General features: G+C 42.8%; 1 protein-coding gene across 33 annotated transcripts in view; it reads right to left on the bottom strand.

The window, feature by feature from the left end:
- Nucleotides 1–19,584, bottom strand: part of LOC110486292 (mitogen-activated protein kinase kinase kinase 14) — a 26,305-nt gene extending 6,721 nt beyond the window's left edge. For 4 of the 33 annotated variants that reach the window (XR_016485928.1, XM_090196369.1, XM_021557770.3 and 1 more), the window contains exons 1-13: nucleotides 19,461–19,584; nucleotides 7,637–7,903; nucleotides 7,449–7,530; nucleotides 7,043–7,268; nucleotides 6,278–6,670; nucleotides 6,034–6,168; nucleotides 5,793–5,922; nucleotides 4,384–4,512; nucleotides 2,952–3,059; nucleotides 2,671–2,831; nucleotides 2,375–2,525; nucleotides 1,973–2,293; nucleotides 104–216 (exon numbers count right to left, since the gene is read on the bottom strand). Coding sequence is in view for 16 of the 33 variants with exons in the window: in XM_090196369.1 (XP_090052495.1) it covers nucleotides 104–216; nucleotides 1,973–2,293; nucleotides 2,375–2,525; nucleotides 2,671–2,831; nucleotides 2,952–3,059; nucleotides 4,384–4,512; nucleotides 5,793–5,922; nucleotides 6,034–6,168; nucleotides 6,278–6,670; nucleotides 7,043–7,268; nucleotides 7,449–7,530; nucleotides 7,637–7,895 (2,208 nt within the window). In the remaining 17 variants the exon portion in view is untranslated. Of the gene's footprint in view, nucleotides 1–103; nucleotides 217–1,972; nucleotides 2,294–2,374; nucleotides 2,526–2,670; nucleotides 2,832–2,951; nucleotides 3,634–4,383; nucleotides 4,513–5,792; nucleotides 5,923–6,033; nucleotides 6,169–6,277; nucleotides 6,671–7,042; nucleotides 7,269–7,448; nucleotides 7,531–7,636; nucleotides 7,904–9,603; nucleotides 9,836–19,460 lie in introns of those variants that run through there. The other 29 variants (XR_016485932.1, XM_090196373.1, XM_090196379.1 and 26 more) reach the window with 14 other exon arrangements.

Below are 19,584 nucleotides of genomic sequence, written 5' to 3'. Positions count from 1 at the left end.
ATTAATGTGACCTGAGAGACCCATATATCAACCTACAGAAACACATTACACACTCTACAGCTGTTCATATTATCTAACATGGCAGGCTTATATGGTGGGTTACCTTTCTGTCCCATAAGTCCCTGTTGGAGTAACAGTCACTGCTGCTCAGGCAGGACAGTAGCTGCTCCTGGGTTTCTGCTGAGTGCAGCTGAGACAGACTGGTCAGGTAGAACTCTGCAGACAAGCAGATGAGGAGCGGTAAGAACAGAGGAGTTGATATAGACACATAGATATACAGTGCCTTGCGAAAGTATTCGGCCCTATTGAACTTTGCGACCTTTTGCCACATTTCAGGCTTCAAACATAAAGATATAAAACTGTATTTTTTTGTGAAGAATCAACAACAAGTGGGACACAATCATGAAGTGGAACGACATTTATTGGATATTTCAAACTTTTTTAACAAATCAAAAACTGAAAAATTGGGCGTGCAAAATTATTCAGCCCCTTTACTTTCAGTGCAGCAAACTCTCTCCAGAAGTTCAGTGAGGATCTCTGAATGATCCAATGTTGACCTAAATGACTAATTATGATAAATACAATCCACCTGTGTGTAATCAAGTCTCCGTATAAATGCACCTGCACTGTGATAGTCTCAGAGGTCCGTTAAAAGCGCAGAGAGCATCATGAAGAACAAGGAACACACCAGGCAGGTCCGAGATACTGTTGTGATGAAGTTTAAAGCCGGATTTGGATACAAAAAGATTTCCCAAGCTTTAAACATCCCAAGGAGCACTGTGCAAGCGATAATATTGAAATGGAAGGAGTATCAGACCACTGCAAATCTACCAAGACCTGGCCGTCCCTCTAAACTTTCAGCTCATACAAGGAGAAGACTGATCAGAGATGCAGCCAAGAGGCCCATGATCACTCTGGATGAACTGCAGAGATCTACAGCTGAGGTGGGAGACTCTGTCCATAGGACAACAATCAGTCGTATATTGCACAAATCTGGCCTTTATGGAAGAGTGGCAAGAAGAAAGCCATTTCTTAAAGATATCCATAAAAAGTGTTGTTTAAAGTTTGCCACAAGCCACCTGGGAGACACACCAAACATGTGGAAGAAGGTGCTCTGGTCAGATGAAACCAAAATGTAACTTTTTGGCAACAATGTAAAACGTTATGTTTGGTGTAAAAGCAACACAGCTGAACACACCATCCCCACTGTCAAACATGGTGGTGGCAGCATCATGGTTTGGGCCTGCTTTTCTTCAGCAGGGACAGGGAAGATGGTTAAAATTGATGGGAAGATGGATGGAGCCAAATACAGGACCATTCTGGAAGAAAACCTGATGGAGTCTGCAAAAGACCTGAGACTGGGACGGAGATTTGTCTTCCAACAAGACAATGATCCAAAACATAAAGCAAAATCTACAATGGAATGGTTCAAAAATAAACATATCCAGGTGTTAGAATGGCCAAGTCAAAGTCCAGACCTGAATCCAATCGAGAATCTGTGGAAAGAACTGAAAACTGCTGTTCACAAATGCTCTCCATCCAACCTCACTGAGCTCGAGCTGTTTTGCAAGGAGGAATGGGAAAAAATGTCAGTCTCTCGATGTGCAAAACTGATAGAGACATACCCCAAGCAACTTACAGCTGTAATCACAGCAAAAGGTGGCGCTACAAAGCATTAACTTAAGGGGGCTGAATAATTTTGCACGCCCAATTTTTCAGTTTTTGATTTGTTAAAAAAGTTTGAAATATCCAATAAATGTCGTTCCACTTCATGATTGTGTCCCACTTGTTGTTGATTCTTCACAAAAAAATACAGTTTTATATCTTTATGTTTGAAGCCTGAAATGTGGCAAAAGGTCGCAAAGTTCAAGGGGGCCGAATACTTTCGCAAGGCACTGTACATCAAGTAAAATGAACTTAGATACACAGACTGACAGACAGCAAACACACAGAATGTTTCAACAACCCTTACCTCTCTCCAGCTTGCGCAGTTCAAGCTCAGACACGTTGGAGGTGACGTCGGTCATCTTGGGATTTTGCCATTCATGGAGTTGTGTCAGTAGAGAGCGAGGTGAGGCTGTCTCCTCTGTGTCTGCCTCACTGCCTTCCTCCTCCTCATCATTGTTCAGCTCCTTGCTCCCTGGGTTCATGGATTCCAGCCATAGCTCAGGGCTCTCCTCAGAGCAGGTGTCTCTGCTAAACGGTGGCCAGGGCTGGCTAGACTGGCTGGGGCTGTCATCTATCTGTAGGGGCTCCTTATAGGACCCTCTAATGGGGCTGCTGAGTCCTCCCACTAAAGACACACAGTAGGTTAGTTAGTCAGTTATAAAATCTAAGGACTGATCTAAAAACAGTGGCGGTGCTATACCCTCACCTTCTCTCAGAGCTCTGGCTGCTCTTCCCTTGAGCTCCGAGGCGGAGGCCCTCTTGGTGGGCTCCTTCTGTAGTCCCACCTTTATGACATCAGCAGTGAAGGGACTGCAATCGGGCGGGATCTCCCTCAGAGGCGGTGGTTCATTGGCTATCTGTAACCATAGCCACATGAACAATCAATCCACGACACGAAGATTCAATCCAATCGGAGGCCTAATATTTTTTTTTAAACATCAAAAGCTACATATGTGTCAGACGTCAAGTATGAAGACAGGGTGGTGTTGTGTTGAATGATACCTTGAAGTACAGTGGGCGGGAGTAGTATCGTGTCCAGGGCTGGCAGCCATTGAGCATGTGCAGTAACATGCAGCAGCTGCTCCACACGTCTGCTTTGGCTCCGCGGCAGGTTTCCCCTTTCACAATCTCCGGGGCCATGTGTGTCTCTGTCCCCTTCAGATCTGCTTCCACGCACATACACAGAGTATACATTCAGACATGACAACCAGGTCAAACACTTTATTGTTTTAGGTGTATCCCCCTTTTTCGTCTAGTGGGGGCTTGAGTTCATATTTTGCTACCTCCTTGGGATGCACTTAGGCTCTGTCCACCGATGTCCATTCTCTCCGATTGTCCAAAGTCACACAGAAAAGTGTCCCTCCCATCCTCTGACAGCAACACATTGTCCGCTGCAACACACACACACACACACGCACACATACACACACACACACACACGTTAATCTATGGGTATATACTGGATTTGGTTATTGTTGTTCTATAATTCTGGGATGAGACAGCCATATTTAGCAGCACTGTAGCTATGCAGGCGGGGCAAGGTTCTGGTAACCAGGAGGGGGAAAAAAGAGTCAAATCCAAGTCATGTTGGCTATTAAGAAACAGCTGTTAGGGAAGGAATGAATCTGGGGCTTATAGCATAATAGACAGGCAGCAGGTGACTTGGCAAAACCTCCCTGTTGTATCTGTGCCTGTGGTTTGGCATATCTGACACCAGGTGGCATCTGAGCACTGAGCCATGTGGTTCCAACTGTCTATCCTTTGCTCTGTCGCTCTCTCTCTTCCTCTAGTTCTGTCTCTCCCTCTCTCTGGCTGGCGAGCGCATGCGCCCTCTAAAAAGTAGCGGTGAGTCACGCTGTGGGAAATTCCCGGCTTGGCGCGTTCTCAGCCTGTGGTGCTCTGGTTTCACAACACAGGTGCGGGAGATCAAGACACAATCTGCGACTCTTGTGTTCCACATAACAACTGCAAAAACAGCAGAGAAACAACTTACTCTCACCAAGGCAACATATGAATCCAAATATGAATATCCTGAACATCTGCTTCTTCTATTCCTCTTTACATGTCAACTGCCTGCGGCTATGGAACCCTGACCTGTTCACCGAATGTGCAATCTGTTCCAGACCTGCTGTTTTCAACTCTCTAGAGACAGCAGGAGTGGTAGAGATACTCTTAATGATCGGCTATGAAAAGCCAACTGACATTTACTCCTGAGGTGCTGATTTGCTGCACCCTCGACAACCCCTGTGATTATTATTATTTGACCATGCTGGTCATTTATGAACATTTGAACATCTTGGCCATGTTCTGTTATAATCTCCACCCGGCACAGCCAGAAGAGGACTGGCCACCCCTCATAGACTGGTTCCTCTAGGTTTCTTCCTAGGTTTTGGCCTTTCTAGGGAGTTTTTCCTTGCCACCCTGCTTCAACACCTGCATTGCTTGCTGTTTGGGGTTTTAGGCTGGGTTTCTGTACAGCACTTTGAGATATCAGCTGTCAGCTGATGTAAGAAGGGCTATATAAATCAATTTGATTTGATTAGACAAGTCTTGTAGTTACTGTTTTAATATCTGCCATAATCAAACCTAGTTTGAAAATGCCTAGTAAGAGTCAGTGTACGTGCCCAGGCATTCAGTTACCGTGTGTTTTATGAACCCTCTGCTGTGGTTTTGTTCATAAGTCAGCCATTTTCATTATCTCAGGCCTCGGCCTACCCTTTATGTCCAGATGCAGCACTCGTCTCTTCAGCAGGTGTTCCAGCGCCTCAAGGACCTGACAGTGGTAGTGTAGGGCCAGGTCCTCAGGTAGCCGACCCCTCTCTTTAATAAGCTGACCCACAGAGCCTAGAAGCAGATAATAGAGAAGAGGGCAGGAGGGGTCAGTGGGTGATGGAAAATCACCTCAAAATCATAGCTGTGATTTGAGGCATCCTTTGAGAAACTCTTAACAGAGGTGTCTAGTAGTGATACCCTGGTTGACTCACAACCCGGACGGGTTTAGGGTCATTAAATATTGTGTGGATGAAGGGCGGGTGGGTAGTGGGCGGGCGGGTCGAATAATGAGAAACAATACATGTAAAAAAATCCATACATTTATAATTCCTGTGCAATCTATATCTATAGGCTACATTGAGGTTGTTCTTTAATTATTTTATGCTATCATGCATTAGAGCATAAAGAGGACTTCAAATAGGGAAGTTCAAGGGAACTGTAGCCTACTGTTCCGATGGGTTTAATGGAAACTGAAATCTGGACACTGACTCTAGGTCTATAACCTCACATAGCCTTAATATTAACTCCTGCATAATTAAGGATTTCTTGCAGTAAAATGATACACCAAATGTAGGCAAAATTCTGACTCAGGAACAGGAGTGGAGAAATAGGATTTCTTTCTTTCAGCATCTTGAGAGAATGCAAATGCTCAGTTAGTACCTCTACAGATGGTATCTATCTTTATCAGCATCATAAATGCTGATAGTATTTCAACCATGTAAAATATGCATCCAAGCCAAACTGAAATCTTATCAAAAACATGTTGGGTTGTTTTCACAGCTTTCTATTTCCTTACACCCGGTCAAACTGATGTCATTTGGAAATTTAGCACAGAAAATCGTTCTCCTTTAAATTATTTTTTGGTCTCTAAACATTTTTGCTCCACGAAAGAAGATGACAGAGAAAAACTCTACCGATGTCAACTAGATTAAAGCATTCATTCTATTGATTTATGACAATCTGGTGAGCAGGGGTTAATTTAGTCTTTGAGGGCAACATATAATGACAGAAGAGAAGCTGCATGTATCTAATTATAGTTGACTAACAAATAGTCTACCAAAATGTCGGAAATTATAAGCTGAAACATATCTAAAATCAGGAGAAAATCTGCACCCCTTGTCAAATTTTTTTTTTATATCGTCTTTGGCTGTAGCCTACAGCATTTTTCTATTTTATAGCGGGTTAGGGTCAGGTGCAGGCCTCAGATTGTCACTTTATCACATATAGTCTTGTGGTTGCGGATGGGTTATTAGCTATTGCAGGTGGGTGAGGGTGAACAAACAGCTGGCCAGCACATAACTAGCGTCTAGGTCACTGCCTGAGATCGAGGTACAGTATAGTGTATAGCTCACCAGCTTTGAGGTCCATGAAGAGGACGACGTAGGGCCCCTCTCTGATCACTCCGAAGAGTTCCACCACGCGAGGAGACTTCAGGGCACTCCACGTACCCACTTCCTCACTACTAAAACTCTTCAGGAGAATCTGGGAGGAAGGAGAGGGAGAAGAGAGTTCAATAGTTATCAATAGTGAGAGATAACACACAGATAATGTACACACAGATAATGTACACAGAGAGTGTAAGTGCTGTTGTACCTTTTTGGCACCAAATCTAAAGTGTGTTCTGTTGTCTTGCACACTGTGCACTTCCCCGTATGACCCTGTGTTGATAGACTTGCAGAGGCTGTAGTCCTTCCCCTCCCTGTACTCATAATTCACAGGCTGAATATTCTAATAGGAAATAAGAAGGAACAATTGGCTGAGTTAATAAGGAGGAATCAGAAAAAGCCACAAGTAAACAACCGCATTTATCGACAACTACTGCAGTCTGGAAAGTTACCTTATTGAAGATCAGGCCCTCGTTGGTGTCAGTCTCTGAGACTTCTCCCTCCTTCTCCCTGACATCTCTTTCCACGTCTTTGCAGAAGTCTTTGCAGAAGGGACCTGCGTAGCATCGGTCCTCCTGACTGACACTGCCCCTGAGCCCTGCTAGGGCTAACGAACAGTCTCCCACACTGCTGAGAGGAGAGTCTGAGTCACTCTCCTGCCCATAGGTGGAGAGGTTGGAGGGGTGGCTAAACACCTGGGGACCCCAGTAGAGGTGGGAATGGCTGGGGCCCCTGTTGCAGTCCTGGAGGGAGTAAGGGGGGCGTCTTCTGTCATGCGCCTCTAAACTCAGGATACTGCTACTGTATGAAGTGCTGATGTTACTTTGGTGCTCTGAAGCGTCCTGCTAAAGGGGAAAAAGACAAACCCACCACCAGGTGATTAAAGGTGACTGTCTGCCAGGAAAGAGCTTTCACCTTCAGGTAATGATACTGACACAGACACCTATCTGTGTGGGTGAGGCTTCAAGACTATGGACACCTGAAAGGAAGCTTTGTCTCAGACAGTCAAGAGTTCTCTGAATCACTTCCTCCCGGTTGGAAAGCTAATGTTTGTGCTAGGATGTTTGCTGATAGAAGCTCAAACACTATATGAGACTGTCTACGGTTCATACTACAGACTATGAATCACAGGAAAGGCACTTCAAGTTCAACTAGAGTTCAACGTCATCCATTTTGTGTCTGACGGTAGGATGTTACAGGGAGAGTGCTCATCTTACCTGGATCTGGATCAGTTGAGGAGAACTGCCAGTCTGGGTCTCCTGCTCAGGGACACCAGAAGGTACTCTACGTCTCTGTCTCTGCTTCCCTGTCTCCCTCTGCCCCCCTTTCTTCTTCTGTTTCTTCCTTGGCTTCTTCCTGGGGGAGCAGTGGGCCGGGGAGCCTGGTTTGTCCTGGTTGGAGGCGGCGGTGGAACACGACACATTGTTGTGCTCTGATGAGTCCCTGTGGAAGACATAACAGCAATGCCTGTGTGAATGCAGTACTGTCACGAAAACCCAAACTGTAAGAAGACATTAGTGGTTTAACCAATGCTTTGTAGCTAAAGAAGAAACCCAAAGATTGAGAGAGTTGTAAGAAGAGATAATGATGGAGTGTGTTATGGAGGGATAGGCGAGGTCATACCGGTTGATTAAACAGTTGGGGGACGCGACAAAGGAGCGTTCGGAGCAGGAAGGGCTGAACTGCTGGGAGTCTTGGGTTTCACCTGGGGAAGCACAGACAGCAGGTGTTAGCTTGGTGCCATTCTCTCTCTCTCTCTCTCTGCAATTAACCCTATCAAAACTAGTATTGCCCGTCCTTAGTATACTCACATTCAGCCTGGGCTATGAACGAGTTCTTCTGATAGTTCAGTGGACCTGCTTCACCCACTTGTTCTGCTGTGCCCTTCGTTAGGACTTTAATTATTCTGGGTTTTAAACAAGGCATGAAGTCCCCTTTGCTCTCCTTCCCCTCCTCGTCACTCGTCCTGTCTTCTGGGCTGGGGAGGCTTGGGTAAGACCCCTTCAGCTCTATTTGGGGTGACCCTGAGAACGGTCTGGTCGAGTTAAAGATCCTTCGCCTCACTGCCATCTCACCTGCTGGAGAAGGAAACAGAAAATGATGTAAATTCAGAATAAAACATGGTCTTATCCTGTTTACTAACTTCGCTGTTGGTTGAACTATTCAAAACGGTCCGTCCTTGAACAGCTCAGTGTACAGCACTTCATTTGAAGCACATCTCCTCAACTACCAACTTGCTGATCTAAGCGATCCTCACACCTGTCCATTAGCAGAGAGCAGAGCAGAGCTTGTGATTGCAGGGACATCGAGTGGGTTATCAAAAACTCCAGTATAGCTTATTCACTTCTGGAAAGAGCCTTCCTCATGTCAACTGAACTTTGCACCTGCTAAGAACAGAACAATGTCTGGCTTTGTGTGGCGGTGAAACAAGTCAATCTAGTAATTGTTTATCTCTGCCTTGTATTGCGCCTCGTTCCAAAGTTCGAAAGCAAATATTTTTCTTGTGACCAATACATTTGATTTGATTTGAAACACATCACTTTCTCAACATGGAGGAAGTGTATGCTTGACACAGAAACTTGATCGCAACTCCTTCTCTGCTGAAACGTCATGTTTTGCGGTGAGCGAATGAAACAGGAAACTCGATCACGGGCCTTGTTTTGACAGTTACAACTGTGTAGTTAACACCAGGAAGTAGTTGTGTTGTGAAGACTGCTACATGGCATGTTCAAGGAACAGGCCTGCCTCAGTTCCACAGAATAGAAGGAGTGTGTGTTGGAGGGTGCAATATAGGTCGAGCAGCACAAAACAATGTTGCACAACCCCTGCCAAGATGTACACCTTAAGTTGAAACTCTCTGACAGCCTCTATGCAAAATAAAATACACATGAAAACTGCTGGGATAACATGCAATGAGCTAGACTGGTCAAACATGGCATAATTTATGTTTGTACAACAACAGTATATAGGTGTATGATGTATTCCTGTATTTATTGTCAGTTAACAAGCATCTAGCATGGAGTATGTCTTTCAAATGAAAACCCCTCTGATCTGAGCATTAATTCAGTAGAGAAATGCCAGAGAGGCTTTGGACCTTGGCCTGCTTAGTGAACACTGTAAGCTTAGAGCTGCAGAGCTATAGGGTTGCTGCATGTTGCATCAGTGTGCCAGCACTTCACAGGAGGTTTATCTTTCCCCCTCACTTTTGATCTTCCCTTAGACAGGTGCCATGTTCCCTTTATGACACACCAAGCTCAGGTTGACTGCCAGGGTAAATGCCAAGCAAATACTCAACTACGCTGCTGAACAATTAATAAAATTGCCTCCGGACAATTTACATTGAACCCCCCCCCCCCCCCCCCCCCTTTTGTACACTGCTACTACTTGCTGTTTGTTTGTTTGTGATCTATGCATAGTCACTTCGCCCCCACCTACATGTACAGATTACCTCAACTAACCTGTACCCCCGCACACTGACTCGGTACCGGTGCCCCCTGTATATAGCCTCGTTATTGTTATTCTTACTCTCCACTTTCCTGTCTATCTCTCTGTCCCCTCCTCCACACACTTTGTCTCACCCAGACTCTGACCAGGCACACCAGCTTTCTCATTCACTGATCATCACTTCCTGCTAAAGCGAGACACATGCACACGTACCCCTCCTCCAATACACAGCACCACACCCCAACTGAAATCAAGTGGAGTGGTAGTAAGAACAGGCCCTTTGACAAAGAACTGGACGGAAAAATAGACATTGAGGAAGGAAACATAGACCTACCGACAGAGGCAGGTCTGAATTGCAGGTCTGCAGTCTCTTCTGGTTATCCGTTTTTCACTAAACTAAAGTCAAATATTCTGCTCGCATATACCCCTATCCTTACAAATAATAACTCACTCTCTGTAATATAGGTCTCGTTCAACTCTCTCTCTCTCTCTCTACTTCACTCTGTAATCTTGCTGTGTATCTCGGTTGCTTGGTGTCGCTTCATCCCACTGGCCCACTGCCAACCTGGGTAGGAGCTGTGATTGGTTGATGGTGATTTACGGGAAATCCATCTCACTTCCCCACATCCCCCCTCCCTCTTTTCCCTGCAACAGCAGGGCTGTCTTGCTCTTTCTGCACTTTCTCTCACTCATGCTCAGTGTCTTTCTGTCCCATTTTCACTCTCCTTAAATAATAGGAAAATTAGAGCACATTATTAAAAAGCGCACTCAACACTGTCCAAATCTAACCCGTCTTAACTCTCCAAATGTTCATTTGGAACCCAAAACAACAAACCCTGAAGATCTAATTCCCCAAAGTAAGGGGCCACGTGTTAGTTATTTACTAGACTATGTTATACTCTTTGGCCACACTTTAAGCCTCTCATTGTGCTGTGTTGGGGCTGCAGAAAGGGGTCAAGATTCAGGGTTATGCTCTTAAAACACACTCAGGGTCAAATACCAAGCAAACGATGATGCATGAATAAGCCACTTGGTTCCATCCTGCCAGAGTAGTCGCATCAATCATGTCAACAGGAACACCATGGTTCTGTTCTACATATAACCAAAGTTATGTGCTCCCATAAATCAATGATGCTGCTATCAATCCCCTCTGTCTGTATAATCTATAATATATGATTTTTAGTTATGGTGTGTTGAACTCCCAACCTTTTAGCCCCTGATGTTTCTCCTTATTATTATAATCATTTGAATAAATAAAACATCAGAATGACCCATGAGGATTACATGTGAGAATTGTAAGGTTTTAATTTATAGCAGGGATAAGGTCGGCCTCCTTTTTGAGGTTGGGAAAATCTCAGTTCCTTTTTTGGTTTCCTCTTTTTTTGAGAGAGGAACAACAAACTACTCAGAACAGAGCCACTAAAGGGCAAGGAAACTCAGGGACCACATTTGGACATGTCAAACAGCCAACTCTTGTATCAAATCGCTTAATAAACAGAGTGAATGTTATCATTTTCTATCCTGGGATTAGCCTACATCCTCTGGCCTTGATGGGTCACTCACAAGTAATTTGCCCTCTTAAAAAACTCTTGAAGAGGTTAAACTATGAAAACTACAGGCTAATGATAGGTTGTAGAGCTGCACTCCACAGCCCAGAAAACCACTCTGACCATAGGGACCAGTCATTGTGATACATAAAGTAAGTCCTCCCCTAGCTGTGCTCAGCATTTGGTAAACTGTGTGCAGATTCAGTTAGTTATTTCTCCATGTTGTGTTATTACAGCAATGTAACAATTTTGTTATAACAATGTAGGCCCCGGCCTAACTGTCAACGTGACAATGTAATTGTGCTTAAGGGACCTGTCGACTCCCTATCAAAAACACATGCATGAAAAACATGAGCATGATACTCAGTGAGCAGATGGGTGGGGGACAGTTGGAATCTTGGTGGAGGAGTGAGATAATGTGGGGGCAGAAAGGACAGGAACGGGGGAGGGGTGCAAAGGGGATCCAAAAATGGCAGCTAGATTCTGGGGAGTGAATGTAGACTGTAGAGGATACAACAAAGAAAGGAACAAATAGAGGAACTGCTGAAAAGATTCAGGATGGATACACACAGACACACAATGACCACTGACTCATATACGCCCACTCAGATTAGCAGAATACCAGAGGCTTGAGTAAGGACAGCCGAGGGATCTATCTTTTGCAGGACCTGGATAATTAAACACACCAGTACGCCTTCTGGGCCCCCCAGTCCCTCACAGAGCACTGTTACGAGGCATTCATTCAGTGCCTTGCAAGCAACTCATGGGAATCAAAAAATGAATGTCTCAATGAGTGAATGACACAGGGTATCAGAGGGGGTGAAGGCCTCTGTGCATAGCAACACATCCTTCACCCGCCAGAAAGACAACACCTATTTACTTTGTGATTAAAAATGAATCATAGACATAGAGAAGGACAATGCTTCTCTTAGTCATTTCATCAGGTTCGCGTCTGGTCCCTGAGTGGAAGACTTTAGCCCAGTGGTGTAGTAGGGGAAAAACGCTGTATACCCACTATTCTTTTCAGTTGGCATTGTGTATACTCACTTTTTAATCGCCACTAATGCTGTTCTCTGTTTTGTTCTACAACCCCCACAAGTGTCACAGGACTCTTCTGAAGGTAACCAGGTATCAGTTAACTTCTTTGGGGTAGGGGGCAGTATTTTCACGTCCGGATGAAACGCGTGCCAAGAGTAAACTGCTTGCTACTCAGGCCCAGAGGCTAGGATATGCATATTATTTGTAGATTTGGATAGAAAACACTGTAAAGTTTCTAAAACTGTTTGAATGATGTCTGTCAGTATAACAGAACTCTATTGGCAGGCAAAACCTGAGAAAAATCCAACCAGTAAGTGGGAAATCTGAGGTTGTTGTTTTTCAAGTGATTGCCTATTCAATATACAGTGTAAATGGGGTCAGATTGCACTTCCTAAGGCTTCCACTAGATGTCAACAGTCTTTAGAACGTTGTTTCAGGCTTCTAAAGTGAAAGGGGAGCGAATAAGAGCTGTTTGAACCAGTGGTCTGGCTGAAAGCCTTGAGTTTAGTCATGCGCGTTTAGTCCGGTTGGAATATTATTGAAGATTTATGATAAAAACATCCTAAAGATTGATTCTATACATCGTTTCACATGTTTCTACAAACTGTAATGGAACTTTTTTTACTTTTCGTCTGGACTTAGTGCCCGCGCCTTGTGCATTTGGATTACTGGACTAAACGCGCAAACAAAAAGGTATTTGGACATAAAGATTAACTTTATCAAACAAAACTAACATTTATTGTCTAACATGGAGACCTGGGAGTGCCATCAGATGAAGATCATCAAAGGTTAGTGATTCATTTTAACGCTATTTCTGTCTTTTGTGACACCTCTCCTTGGTTGGAAAATGGCTGTATGGTTTTCTGTGGCTAGGCGCTGACCTAACATAATCGCATGGTGTGCTTTTGCCGTAAAGCCTTTTTGAAATCAGACACTGTGGCTGGATTAACAAGAAGTTTATCTTTAAAATGGTGTATAATACTTGTATGTTTGAGGAATTTTAATTATGAGATTTCTGTTTGCACTTTCACTGGTCCAAATGCACAGGTGGGACGCTACTGTCCCACTGGTGCCAGATAGGTTAAAAAATGAATGGGTTAAATATGTGTTAAAAATAAATTTAAAAAATAAGAAATCTCATAGATATAAGACATTTACTTCAAAATCGTATTCCTCAGGATACATATTTTGACTGTCTGTTTTGCCATTTATGAACGTGTCATTTAATGTGTTTCTATGGGCAAATTCTATATTTTATCAAATAATTTGTAAATATATGTATTTCTTTTATACCTACAGGGTCCTTAAATTCTAAATCAGATAGCTAAATGATACATGGTATGTCCATCTTAAAACAATTCCATATGTTAGGCAAGTATAACCTCCCCCCCATACCGACCTTGTGCCATCATACCGACTTTGTGCCATACCGTAATACCGGCAATAAAAAACAACAGGGGCACTATTTCCAATCAGAAGGTTTTCAATGCTAACAAGTACATGTAAAATCCCATAGCAAATGCTAGCTAAATGCTAACATGAAAACCTTTTACACAAACTATTTGGAGTACAGACATCCGAGCTCATACAGTTATACAAATAACTCAAAAATGCTACTCAAACAAATATTAGACAGCAAGCCTCTTGATCCAGGAGGGGATTCTCTTCTGTTACCAAGAGGAGCTTGATTGCAAAATGCTAACCACTTAAGCTTACTACAAGCTCTACGCAGACATACGATTCGTAGTGTTGCAATGTAATTTTTCGTCACAAAAGGGCCGTATCTTTGTAATAGGCTCCGTTTTTTTACTTACATTTTTACTACCTGAAAATGAAGACACGCTGTATCATTCCTTCCACAGTGGGGGCAGTGTTGTCGCTTGGCTCCTTGATCTGATCTATAGGCTATACAGACGATTCATCAAAGCAGGGATGGGCATGAGTAATCGAGTATCCGAACGTCAAAGCTCGTTCTTTAACCAGAGATCACAGTTCCATTTTGTCCCAATTGTTTTATTTATTTTGTCTTGAAGACCATGTTAATTTGCTTTGCCTCTAGTGTTTCATTTCTACAAGTGCATTTGTGAAGCTGGTTGCACAAATGTGCATTTGTGACTACCTCATGAAGCTGTTTGACAGAACGCCAAGTGTGTGCAAAGCTGTCATTAAGGCAAAGGGTGGCTACTTTGAAGAATCTCAAATATAAAATATATTTTGATTTGTTTAACCTGTTTTTTGGTTACTACATGATTGATTCCATTTGTGTTATTTCATAGCTTTGATGGTTTCACTATTATTCTACAATGTAGAAAATAGTTTAAAAAATAAGAAAAACCCTGGAATGAGTAGGTGAGTCTAAACTTTTGATTGGTACTTTATATGGGGCAATTTAGCAATTAGGATTTGTTATCTGTAATGGTTATGATAAATTAGGCATGTTGACACAGGCCTATAGATAAATATGCACGCATTTCTTTCCAGCGCAGGCCTTGTGTTAAAAAAACTGAGTACCCAAAAATGTAAAATGCCCATCCCCACATTAAAGTAACCTATTTTGCATTGATAACCCAATATAATCTCAGTGACTGTTGAAACAGTAAACCAAACAACAAGAATCCACCCAAAAAGGTATTTAGTTTAAAAGTAATAACTAGTTATTATTATGAAATGGTAGAACCTGCTGTAGCCAACGAGCTAGCCATGTGCTTTTTTTCTCCAGTGACCAAAACATGATGGCATTCTATTTTTAGTTGATATGGGAATTGATGTATTTATTTCACCTTTACTTAACCAGGTAGGCCAGTTGAGAAGAAGTTCTCGTTTACAACTGCGACTAGGGTTGCCAACTTTCTCACTACCAAATAAGGGACAAAAGGTGGCGTGCCAGTGCACGGTGCCACGGTGGCGTGGGTATGGTGTTGTGGGTATGGCGGTGTGGGTATGGTGTTGTGGGTATGGCGGTATGGGTATGGTGTTGTGTGAATGAATGAATATACAGTGTATATTCATATTCATATTCAATTGGAAAGGCAAAACATTTGTATATTCCATTTAGCCTATAGCTTTACTAAAACTGTATCATTATGTAAACTTATGTGAATAAACCTCAAAATATATTATCAAAGAAATCACAATTTGGACCTTTACAGCAAAAAAATAATGAAAAACTTCTCAGATGCAAAAGAGGGGCATGAGTCACTCACCAAGGCTACATACTTGACTGATTCAAGCAGTCCTCTTGCAGAGCCAGAGAGAAGTCATTACATGACAAGTCACAGTTCCCAGATATGTGAAGTTCATTTTTGATCAGCTCTGTGCTACATCGGTTTCTTGAGTCTGACCATTTAATGGTCATCAGACAGAAAATCCTCTCTACAAAGGCATTTGAGTCTGGCACACTGAGGACAAATGAGACAATCCTGAACATGTTGATCAAGTTGGCTTTCCCTAGGTTTTGGTAAATTGCCACCTGCTTCTCACTGGTGGATTTTGTGGCATCCTGTCTGGCTTTCTGTATTTCCTCCCGGCTAGTACAACACTCTTTATAGAGTTGGTCCATACTGACTGTCTCTGTCATTTCGAGGGCAACCACCACCTGCTCCAGGTCAGTGAAGGAGAGCTCTTCATAGAAGCCGATCGGTTTCACCATTACATTTTCTGGTGAGAAATCAAGCCACTTGTCAATGTATGTAATGACAGTGTCATAGAACGTCAAAGTCCTGTTTCTGCTTGTACCTTCATGCTGACAATTGTTTGTCCCATCAGCTGCTTGATCTGGTATCAGAAAAAAAACTGTCCTGTTTCAGCTGAAGCATCTTAAATGTTGAACTTTTGGACTTCCTCGCAAAACATCTGTGATGCAGAGCGTTGTTTCCTCCAGCTTTTTTACGAGTAGGTCAAAAACACACCCACTTTGTGGAAAAAGCACAGATAAATCTCAGCAGCTTCTGTTTTTTCTTCATTCTCAAAAATACTCTTCAGTTCCACAGGACAGGTCTCCCTAAGGGACCTGAAGTATGATGTAAGAGCTGGCCAGCTTTGCTGGAGACGATGGACAGCTGGATGAAGAGAGAGCCATCGTGTGCAAACATGTCGCAGGATTTCAAGCCACTCAATGTCAACAAAGGCGAAAAAAATGTGCGTAGTTCCTCTCTTCGGGAAGCAGATACTGATAAGTGCCTGTAGATCTGTAAAACAATTGTCTCAATATCCACTGACAGCTGATCGCAGGCGTGCTTGCAGGCATTATGAGCTATGTGAGCTGGGCAATTAGCTTACAAGAATGTGATTGTTGGCACTGCTCAATAACTGGTAAACGGAGAGGTGTTTTCCAATTATGTCAGTTTCCTCAGTAGACGTCACGAAGAATGCACCAACATTGCTAGCACCTTTAGCTAGCGTGGCCTTGTGCATTTCTGTGGATGCATGCTGAGTTAGGTCATTCTCCCCTTCATGGCCAATTGAGAATTCCCGACGCATAAAGTACAGAAAGCTTTCGTCGAGTCACCACGGACGGGCTTAACCCATGTCTTTTTTGCTTCACATTGTTTGTTGTATCTGCATGTTTATCCATTTTTCCTTGATATGCCAAACCGACCAAACAAGAACAGAAATTACTTTGCAGGAATTGGCGCGTTTACACTATACTGTGATTGGATGAATATACGGAACAAGGGAGGTCCCGTATGGGACAAACCAATTTAGCCCAATGTGATGTATGTGAAAATGTGTAGATATATGTGAATGCACTCCTTAGCACCCCGACCCCTCTCCCCATGCACAGCTGTGGGTTATATTTTTAATGACGTTCTTTTATCCCTCTTTTTCTTTTTTCTTTTCTTTTTTACCTCTATTTTTAAAACAAAACACCACGAACTCATGTCGGGAAAAGCAAAAAGGCTAAACTAATCTACAACCGTTCTGATAAAAACCTTTGGGCATTCAGCCTCGGGGGATGCCCTGCTGACCACACCCTTCTTCCTTGTTCCTAGCCTGCCCTGCCTCTTCCACCAATCCAATTGTTCCTTATGGACAGAAAAAAGCAGAGGCTCTGAGCTGTCCGATCAGGTCCATTGTCTACTTGTCTACGGGACAGTTGGCAACCCTAACTGCGACCTGGCCAAGATAAAGCAAAGCAGTGCGACAAAAACAACACAGAGTTACACACAAACAAACGTACAGTCAATAACACAATAGAAACATCTATGTACAGTGTATGCAAATGTAAAAGAGTAGGGAGGTAAGGCAATAAATAGGCCATAGAGGCGAAATAATTACAATTACAATTTAGCATTAACACTGGAGTGATAGATGTGCAGATGCTGCCCCTGAACAAGACAGTTAACCCAGTGTTCCCAGGCCGTCATTGTAAATAAGAATTTGTTCTTAACTGACTTGCCAAGTTAAATAAAGGTTTAAAAAAAAACTAGCAAGGAAAGCCGATTCTTCCTTGTTTTCACAAAATGAAAAGACAAAATGAAAAAACATTGCTATCGCCCCCTTGTGATTGGGAATGAGCCCGGCAAGGACATCTTATTACAAAAAGGTTTTCGCTCCTCCAAAAATCCCACTCCACCCACGTGCACGCACGCACGGAGATCAATGGAGTGAAACTTGATAGATACCTAGCTACTATGTCAGCAATCCAAAGAGCATTTAACACATTTTAGACAGTTAACTTAATAGTTATATCTAGCAGCAAACATTTAGTTGTGAATTCCATACTGTAACTATAATATGGTGTATGCTGCACAACAATGAGTGAATCAAAAGGCTTCGGTCTCTTGTCTTTGTGTGCTTGTGATAACAACATGTGACTGAGGACTACCAGTAAGCTTCATAATGTAAAATAATGCGCAGGTACTGTGTGTGCTTGTACAGACAACTGGTAGAGGGTTGATAAACCAATTTGGTTTATCAAATTCAGCAGCTTGTCCAAAAATAGCCTACTAGACAATTAAACTGCTAGCATGAAAAAAACATGTTTTGAGGGAGCGTGCAATTCTGACTGCAGCACTGAAAATCAGAGCTGTTGCCAGAGAATTGAATGTTCATTTCTCTACCATAAGCGGTCTCCAACATAATTTTAGAGAATTTGGCAGTACGTCCAACCGGCACACCACGTGTATGGCGTTGTGTGGGTGAGCAGTTTGCTGATGTCAACTTTGTGAACAGATTGGCAAATGGTGGCGGTGGGGTTATGCTATGGGCAGGCATAAGCTACGGACAATGAATACAATTGCATTTTATCTATGGCAATTTGAATGCACAGAGATACTGTGACGAGGTCCTGAGGCCCATTGTCGTGCCATTCATTCACCGCCATCACCTTATGTTTCAGCATGATAATGCACGGCCCAATGTCACAAGGATCTGTACACAACTCCTGGAAGCGGAAAATGTCCCAGTTCTTCCATGGCCTGCATACTCACCAGACATGTCACCCATTGAGCATGTGCGGGATGCTCTGAATCGATGTGTAAGACAGCATGTTCCAGTTTCCGCCAATATTCAGCAACTTCGCACAGCCATTAAAGAGGAGTGGGACAACATTCCACAGCCCACAATCATCAGCCTGATCAACTCTATGTGAATGAGATGTGTCTTGCTGCATGAGGCAAATGGTGGTCACATCAGACACTGACTGGTTTTCTGTTCCAAACCCCAACTTGTGACCAACAGATGCATATCTGTATTCCCAGTCATGTGAAATCCATAGATTAGTGCCTAAGGAATTTATTTCAATGGACTATTTCCTTATATAAACTGTAACTCAGTAAAATCTTTGAAATTGTTGCGTTTATATTTTTGCTCAGTATACAATTGCGATGCTGTGTTTTAAAGTTGAAAAAAGTCAACAATCATGACTTTCCAACCGGTTTTCGAAACACATGTTCATATGCCCCTTGTCTTTCATATCAGCGAGAAAGAATCATTCAAATAAAAAAATATACACTTACTGTAGAGTTTTGCACAGATCCACAAGCTGTGCAAAGCCCCCAGTTGAGGAACTACACTTCCTCCCCAATTACACTTACACACAGGTGTTCGGAGCGCTATTTAGCACAGGTGGCCACCTATGTCTTCAATAAACAAGTATATTGACAATGTATATTGGAGATATATTTGGACGTGTGGGAACACTAAGCCTATAAAGGTGTGTAGTAATTTAACATTGTGTTTTATCAAATTTATTTCTCTCTGATATGGAAGATCCTTATGTTTCCAAAAAACGTTCCGCAAGCGTCCGAGGCTCTTAACAAAACAACCGGGTCAGGAGATACTATCGTCAACAGGCGGTGTACTGTACTGTAATATCTATCAATATCTACTGTAATAGCCTATATGGCAACTTCGTGCATAACATCTACCTGGGTCATTTTTTTAAAATCTTAAATGTAACAACTAAGAAGTTCTTAAGTAATGAACGTTTTGTCGTTGCATTAAAACAATGTCATTATGCTATGGTCGAGAAAATGTTGACGCGACTTCACTTCACCTCCTTTTCCTCCGCCATTTCAAATGTACTTCAACCCATTTTTTAAGAAAGTTATTAATCTTGTGGGCATATTCAATTCTGATATCTTTATAGTTGATATGGGCTTACCTTTTGTTCAAGTATGTTGTTTTTGCAATGATAAAAGGCGTCGGCTGTTTTCAGGATCTAGACAGTTCGCTAAAAATGTCCAACGTTGAAAATTACGATTGCGTCACCGGAGGGGTGTGGATAT

This window comes from Oncorhynchus mykiss, chromosome 13, assembly GCF_057628025.1.
Source record: "Oncorhynchus mykiss isolate SJ-2025 chromosome 13, ASM5762802v1, whole genome shotgun sequence".
In the NCBI taxonomy this organism is placed as follows: domain Eukaryota; kingdom Metazoa; phylum Chordata; class Actinopteri; order Salmoniformes; family Salmonidae; genus Oncorhynchus; species Oncorhynchus mykiss.
Note: the sequence above shows the minus strand (reverse complement) of the source record. Positions and strands in the feature narration are given on the sequence as shown.